At 42.0% G+C, this 8,444-nt stretch overlaps 1 protein-coding gene across 2 annotated transcripts in view; it reads right to left on the bottom strand.

The window, feature by feature from the left end:
• Window positions 1-1,170: 1,170 nt before the first annotated feature.
• MYSM1 (Myb like, SWIRM and MPN domains 1) overlaps window positions 1,171-8,444 on the bottom strand; it is a 30,546-nt gene continuing 23,272 nt past the window's right edge. For both annotated transcript variants that reach the window (XM_056845672.1, XM_056845673.1), the window contains 4 exons: window positions 4,720-4,852; window positions 3,035-3,140; window positions 2,885-2,942; window positions 1,171-1,384 (listed from right to left, as the gene is read on the bottom strand). In XM_056845672.1, coding sequence (XP_056701650.1) covers window positions 1,220-1,384; window positions 2,885-2,942; window positions 3,035-3,140; window positions 4,720-4,852 — 462 coding nt within the window. In that variant the 3' untranslated portion in view covers window positions 1,171-1,219. The remainder of the gene's footprint in view (window positions 1,385-2,884; window positions 2,943-3,034; window positions 3,141-4,719; window positions 4,853-8,444) is intronic.

Here is an 8,444-nt window from a genome sequence, read left to right as displayed (position 1 = left end):
TGCTTGCCCATATGAATATATCAAGTTAACTGAAAGATGCTCAACCTGCAGGGCACATAACTGCACCCAAGTTAAACTAGCCCTCTGCTTTAACTGACGCTTATATGCAACATGCAGCCCATTAGCACATAAAGCTCAAGCTCTACTAGGTAAAAATGCATACCTGGGAGATGTTTGCTCTTTTCTGTCTCATGTATTATTCGTGCTTGGAATTCCAGAGGTCTCACCATATCCTCAGCCCAACTCCTGTTCAGCAGAATTCTTTTCCTAACCACCCACCCACCCCATCTAGTCCCCAGAAAAGTTTTTCTAATTTGTGTAATTCATTCAGATAGTACAATTTAGTTGGGGGGACTTAATCTAATATCACTTTGTCAGTTCAGTTTGGGGGGCAGGGAATGAACTGAAACACTTTTGCATCGTCTGGGTGAAGATCTGCAAACGAAATGGTCAAGACTGAGGGATCTGCCCTTGGGATAGCTGTGAATTGATTGCCAGCATTTTCCACCTATGAATGAATGGCAGCTGCAAACACACCGTTTGGGCTGGAGCTGCATTGTGGGAGCAAGGGAGGAAAAATACAAGCATTATGCCAATTACCCAGAACTTTTCCCCCAAAGGGCAAATCACATACCTGCAGGGCTCCAACTGAAGTCAGGAAAATGTAGGGAGGCGGCTCAGCTGTTTATTTTTTTAGCTAAATCCATGGGAGGTACATCTCCCAACACCACATCTACTTTGAACCTCATTTCTCCATAGGAATTGTGCCTGTTACAAATGCTTTATAAAAGGCTTTCACTCCCTTCCTATTAGCAATATACAATACTGCTTCGTTTATGAATGGGATCAATGTGTTTGCTAACAGTAACATCTTACACTAGACACCGAAATGTACTATACAGTGATGCTCCTTAAACGACAAATGTAAGCTAGATAAGATACAATATGAACATTGACTTCTTGGTCCAAATAGAACAGTATAACTTTAACTACTCTGGGCAACCAATATAGGATACCTTACTAATGCCAAATACTCCATGTATATGTCTGCAGTACAACCATAATTTCAAAAGATTAGGAGTAAATTGGAGATCAGATTGTTTGTCATGATTATTTCACATTGTCTTTCAGCGCAAGTCATTTTCTTTAACAATACTGGATGTTGTCACTGAAGAATGGCAACGTGTTAGAAAGCAAGTGATAGTTCTTTTCAACACCATCATGTAGGCAGGTCATTTAGACACATGTTATTACTTTCAGTAGTATTACTCCATTTCTCATTACTGTAGTTTGAGAGGAATAAGTTTTCTATCTGAGCCAAGCATTCTTCAGCAATGAAGCTATTTGCCACGTGGTCCAGAGTCTTCCTCAGACACTCCAACAGCTAGTTTATAGTTGAAGGACAATACAAAAAAAACAAAAACACATTGCTTAAATAATGTTTAGGAAGAAAAGCAACCAGAAGTATATTGTGACTGTAGTCAGAACATTTTAGGGGATAGTTTACTTATTACAATACAGTTAGTGCTTTCTCACCATCTACCCACAGAGCTGGTTTTTCTACACTGAAAAGCTGTACCCACAAATAAGCCACAGCCTGTAATACTACTGATATACTATATAGAGATACAATGGGTTGGATCCTACAGAACTGCAGCTGCAGTGATTACATAGAAGGAATTATTGCTGCCTCAACCTTCCTACTGTGGCCTCCTCCCAACTGCTCCTGAGGGGCAGGGACCTTTAAGAACATTGCAGGAAGTGGTGTTCAGGGGGAAGGGGCTGCAGCCAGAAATCATCCCCATCCTCTTGTGTAAATCAAAGAGCTCACAGAAAGAGACAGGGGCAGCAGTGTGTCAACGTCTCCTGGCTGCAGCCCCTCATGCTGCATCCTACACCATTTCTGAGGGTTCCCCATCCCTCAGCAGTAGCTGGGGAGTGGGCACAGGAATGTGTGGCAAAAATCTCTGCCTTGAACTCATTCTGTGCTTCTACAAGATGCACCTTCTAGTTCTTGTAGAAAGAATCATGATTTCCAGACAAATGTCAATGATTTTGCAACTACTCTATATGTAATGACCAAAGTAATAACTACTTTTCAGCGTACTACCTCTTTCTGAAATCCAAATCTATACTTCAGTTGTGTACATAGGTGTTCAATTCATAGGCTATACTAAGTTTCTGTTGTATCCTATACTGTCTTTATTGCACGCAATCATTAAATGATACAAGCCTTATAATGGACCCTATAGCATTATACCTATGTATTCCATTGACTATTTACAGTTAGTTTTGGACCTAAGATGTTGGCAAGCAAAGTCATTGTGAAGCAAAAGAAACTAAACAAAACCCTAGTGGCTAATAGTAGTTCCTTTTTAGTCTTTTACTTTTAATCCAATTTCTCCCATATTTAACACAACTGTTTTAAAACTTCATACAACCAGGTAAACACAACGTTTCAATTTTCACACATATCCAGAAATATGTAATCCAGTGGAATCTAGGAATCTAGCACAAACGTAAGTAATTCTATCATAGAATATACATACTGTAGGCAAAGATGTATTATTTTTACCCAGTTCTTTGTTACACATCTCTGAATTTATATTAGAGATACGTAGATATAGGGCTGTATCCAGTGGTAATTTTTTGCTAGTGGAAGGGGAAATGCTTTGAGCAGATCCTCCCCTACCACTACAGACTTCCAATGCCTCCCCCCGCCCACATGCTCTTCCCGAGGATTCTGCTACATTGATGGACATTCCTGTTGTTAGCAGAAAGTTACCACTGGATCCAACTCATAATTATGTTTCCCAACCTTGTTAACAGGCAATAGTTATTATTCCAACTACACGATAAGTAACAAATAATTTGCAATTATTACCTTCTGTAAGCAGGTCAGATCTGAATCTCTGTGGAAGATTTTGTCCATGGGCACGCAACTATTGGAAGAGATATGTCAATACTATTATCAGAACATACAGAAAGGTCTGGAAATTATGGAAAGAGTTCTGAAATGTGAACAGCCACATACCTATGAGACATTCTGTATTTTTCAATTATCCATCGTGTTTTTTCCAATACTAATTCCCACTGAGGTTCTTCCAACATCTGTTGTACTTCAAACTTGTATGGCAAGCCTGTAAACCATTAAAACACATTCAATAGAGTACTTAGTCTAGTACACATACTTCTCTGATCTGCAATTCATTCTTCAACTCTTAGGTTGTGGTCACATCAGCAAGAAGATAAACACCTGAAGTTGGTCTATACTGTCAGACCATTTATAGATCAGCCAAGTTATAGTAAAAAATAAGGTTTTTTCAAAATCAGTTTAATTAAAAAACAGAATGCAGCCTCAGCCATAAACTTTCCACTGACAATGTCTGGAACTCGAACTAAGGCCAGGATCTAAAGAACTGTGAAGCTTCCACACAGCAGCTCCCTCTCCTCTGGCAGACAATTTCTACAACTGGGAGAACCTTCAGAACAGCTTCTGATATGGTTTGGGGTTTCATGATTCACAGAAAAAGTAGTCACACTAGGCACACACACTAATTATGTATTTACCTTTATTGTACTGTTAAGTAAACTGTGGGGATGTTTGATCAAAATGCAGATTAAAAATGTTTCAACACACACACTATTGAAAATAAAAGGGTAGACATCATCTGTGACATTTTAATACTTACATTCTACCCTAACCCATAGAATTAATTTTCTATTTTTAAAGCTCAACTGTTCTCGTTTAACAAGATTACCTCAAGGCTGAGGCTTTGCATGATTTATGCTTAACAAATTATTCAGTCAGAAAAATTACTTATTACATTTATACTATTTCAGGTACACAGATAAGTCTTTTTCATTGTTTTTCGGATAAAGGATAATTTGCACTCTAGATCAAGGACTGCGGAAAGTAGTAGCAAGTAAACACAAGCCAAACTACACACTGGGTTTGGACCTAACAGAACCAAGGGTCTGTAGGGAATAGGCCTTGAATTCACGCACTCTACTTCTCCAGCTGTTACGTGCAACTACTGCTGATGGTAATTTGTGTGTGTGTGTGTAAAGAGCCGTCAAGTCGCAGCCGACTTATGGCGACCCCTTTTTGGGATTTTCATGGCAAGAGACTAACAGAGGTGGTTTGCCAGTGCCTTCCTCTGCACAGCAACCCTGGTATTCCTTGGTGGTCTCCCATCCAAATACTAACCAGGGCTGACCCTGCTTAGCTTCTGAGATCTGACGAGATCAGGCTAGCCTGGGTCATCCAGGTCAGGGCGATGGTAATTCATACCAACATGGATATACTTCCTTGAGGAAACCTGGGTAGAATCGGGAGGAAAAGGAAATTACACGAACAGGGAGGGGTATGCTCTCAGTTCCTGAATCCTTTACAAGTCAGTTAGTCCTATGTTCCTAACATTCTGTATCGGATGAACCCTCAATTCGACTGCACTGTTGATCACCACCACTTTCTTCCATTTCTAAAAATAATTTTGTTTTTTCATGAGTAACAGAGCCACAAAAACTGGGAAGTTCAAGGATTGTATATTTCCCAAACATTTACATAGTAAATATCTCAACATTTAATTACAGAGTATCATTCAAGTACAGTGACTAACATTTGAGGACGTATTTCAAAGTGTAACTTTGAAATACGTCCTCAAATGATGAAAAAGAGTAACAGGAAGTTTAGGAAAAGCTTGTAAAAATACTTACGATAGGAGCCATCAGAACTACTCTCATCACTGATTACCAGACATGTAATTTGGGAATATGGCAGTGGGTTATTTCGATTAAATGGACTTATGATCACTCCAACAAACATGGAGCCACCTCTGGAGAAATAATTCTACATGAGGGAAAAATATGGTTTGTTAATCTCTTTCTAGTGAAGGCTATGTAAAACAGATACAAATCTGCTTCATAAAACAGGATTGCACTTACCTGTAACTGCTGTTCATCTTCAGTCTTCTGTGCAGGCACACACTGGGACTGCGCATGAGCAGGCCTGCCACGGAAAGATCTTCTCGTTTAAAGGTCCACTAGGGGATGCCTGAGCCTTCATCAGAACCACTGCAACCATTTCCTGCCTAAAGAATCACATGATCTGATGGAACGGCACACCCTTTCCGTCACTTCCACCTGAGCAGCCACAAGCAAAAATATACTTAGAGTTTGCAGCAGGGCAGGTGAGACGGAATGTGTGTCTGCACAGAAGACACTCAAAGAACGGCAGTTACAGGTAAGTGCAACCCTGTTTTCATCTTCAGTCTTCGGTGCAGTTCCACATTGGGATTCTAGCAAACTATTCACCAAAGTGATGGGAAGAGTTCTGAGAATCATTTCACCAGAACACAGACTGCAGTACCACCAGGGCTGGATCTTGGGGGGGGGGTCTGAGGGGGCAAGCGCCCCAGGCGCAAGGAGAGGCTGCCTGCACAGGCATGGAGAAGAGGAGCATCAGGGCTGGATCTTGGGGGGGGGTCTGAGGGGGCAAGCGCCCCAGGCACAAGGAGTGGCTGCCTGCACGGGCATGGAGAAGAGGAGCATCAGGGCTTGATCTGGGGGGGGGTAATCTGGGGGGGTAATCTGAGGGGGCAAGCACCCCAGGCGCAAGGAGAGGCTGCCTGCATGGGCATGGAGAAGAGGAGCATCACTACCGTGGCACAGGTGCAGCTGCCCGCTTGTGGCCCGGCTGGTGTGCCCACCCTTCCTTGTCACGTGCACCATGCCTACAGCAGTTGTGAGCGAAGCTAGGGGGCAGGCAAGCAGTGGCAGCGTTGTGGCAACTGCCCCTGGGGCCTACAGCGTCTGGCTCCAGTGCATGCATGCACGCATGGCACACACTCACCGCCTCCCCCCCATCCCAGCCACTCCTTCTCCCACATCTGTGCCTGAGCACCACTTTCCCAACTGATGACTCCTTTCTTGCATCCAGGCTTAAGGTGTAGTGTTTCACAAACTTATCAGCAGAAGACCACATCACAGCTCTGTAGATCTCTTGGATCAGAATTAAGTACCCAAAGGTCAAGAAAAAAAATCAACATTCAAGGCCAAAGGATTATATCATGAAAAGGTTATATCAGTACAAAATATGTACATATTTATTACAGGCTAAAATCAATAACATATATAAGGCCTTGCAATAGCCTGCCAAATCAACATAGTCATGTAAACATACAACACAAAGGGACCTACCATCACAGAAATAGACTTTGACCAAATGCGTTTCAGCCAAATGGCCTTCTTCAGTGGTCAAAACAATCACAATTCCAGACTACAAAAGTACACGACTTTTTAAAAATCTTTATGACTGTTGGTACGTTGTGTTCTGCAAAACTTCATCTGTTTTATGCTTCCATTACAAATGGGCAACTAATCCCCATGTTTCCCTCTTAAATGAGATGTTATATTTTAGCCATAAAGTTCTTAAAATATCTTAGTCATAAAGATGTCTCAAAGTCTGGAGCAATTATAAAGTATTCAAGTTTATGATACATTTTACACTTCCTCAATATAGAAAACTAGGGAGTGATGTCATCTGGCTGATTTGTAGTCTGGAATTGTGATTGCTTTTGCTATTTTTATTAAAAAATGTGATGTTATTACAATAATCTGATTATTGCATTTGAATTTAAGCAGTTGTCTCCTGGGTTGGGTTTTCAATTTTTTTCTTCTTCCGTTCCTTAAGTGGTAGGACACAGTTGGAGGCGGTTCCCATGTTCCATCTTTTCCACATGCAGGTGTATCCCCGTTTCAAGTTGCCATGTTTCAGGATGTGACATGAGGTTTCAAAGTCAGACATCTTCATGGTGAGCAGCTGTAACCAGAGTTGGGCCAGTCAGTAAATCACCCCATGTGCTTTTTTCAAGCTAACCCGCTTGGCGCATTCGGTAAGCGCAGGCCACAGCGAGAAACAAAAATTCACACGCCACTGCACAGTTGGCTCTTAACTGATGAGGAAACCCCATGAATGGGAATATAGCGCCCGAATTGAGATTGTTTTGACCACTGAAGGACATTTGGCCGAAACGCATTTGGTCAAAGTCTATTTCTGTGATGGTACATCCATTTGTGTTGTATGTTTACATGAATATGTTGGTTTGGTAGGCTATTACAGGGCCTTGTTGATTTTAGCCTGTAATAAATATAAACATATTTTGTACTGATACAACTTTTACACTGTATAATCTTTGGCCCTGAATGTTGATTTTTTCTTGACCTTTGGGTACTTAATTCTGTTATTTTTAGGGTTACATTTCCCCCCCTTTGTTGTTAGTGTGATCTGTTGGATTGGGATACCTCTGAAGAAGGCTGCAGAAGATGAATATACTTTCCTTCCCAGTGCACCTAATTTCTTCTCTTCCTCCCTGGCCGTGCACAGCATTTGTTCGAGGTACAATTAGAGATTCTCAAATGATGGTGTTAAGGGAATGTCTCCTACCCTTGCGTCAGGAGAGGGGTCTGAAGGCACCTCTGATCTCCCCTTGGATCTGACAGTGGGTTCATCCCCGAGTTCCTCACTGCACAAAACGTTAGCTCCATGGTTGGTGGTGCCATCGTAGTTCCTGGGACTGATGGTCTCTTTGGACGCACAGAAAAATGCTTTGGATCCAGACTTCGAACCAATTTGGTGTAATTATCCCAGTTTTGCAGATATATGGATGATGTGAAGTACGGCCAAAGCACTGAAGGAAAATTGGGTGGCCACAGAACTGATAGGGTGGGTACAAGATGAGACTCTTGGATCCGGAAGAGGTATTTGATCTGGTTCTACTTCCCCTTCTGATAAAGAAAGGACTGGTGACACAGATCTAATGGAAGGTGTCCCTGGAAATGGTGAGGGTATCTACTCTGATTCAGGCAGCAGCTCCAGGGCTGGAACCGACCATGAATGATGCAGATTCAGATTCAATTTAGAATGGTTTTTGTGTTTTGTTTTGCTCCTAGCCTTTTTCGCCGAGGTTCCAACAAGTTTAACGGAACCGTAAGAGAGTGGATCTATTCTGATTCTGGCCTCGAAACCAGTGGGCAGACTTGGTCAACACCACTGAAGGTGGCTTTGAAGATTTATGTGGGGCAGGCTGAGATTTAGAGGTGACTCAGAAGACAGTAATGCCTTTTCCCAAAGGGCAGTCTTTAATTTTGATATCCTGTCACTGCAGACCTCAGGTGTAAGCTGTTGGCAAGTTTTACACCTGGCAGCATTATGACCCTCACCCAGATACAATAAACAGACTACGGTCATCAGTCTGTGTCATTTCCCCCCACACGGGAAACACTTTTAAAAGAGGCTTTTCTGCACCATTCAGAATCGTACTTGGGGGGGGGGGGGGTTTGACAGAGAAATCTTCTTTTCTAAAGGAACGGATCAATGAAAAAAAAAACATTCAAATGCTCCTAGAACTATGAGAATAGTCACTGGAGTGTTGACTGAAGGA

Source organism: Euleptes europaea, chromosome 2, assembly GCF_029931775.1.
Source record: "Euleptes europaea isolate rEulEur1 chromosome 2, rEulEur1.hap1, whole genome shotgun sequence".
In the NCBI taxonomy this organism is placed as follows: domain Eukaryota; kingdom Metazoa; phylum Chordata; class Lepidosauria; order Squamata; family Sphaerodactylidae; genus Euleptes; species Euleptes europaea.
The sequence above is the reverse complement of the archived record's forward strand: the minus strand, read 5'-3'. Positions and strand labels throughout refer to the sequence as shown.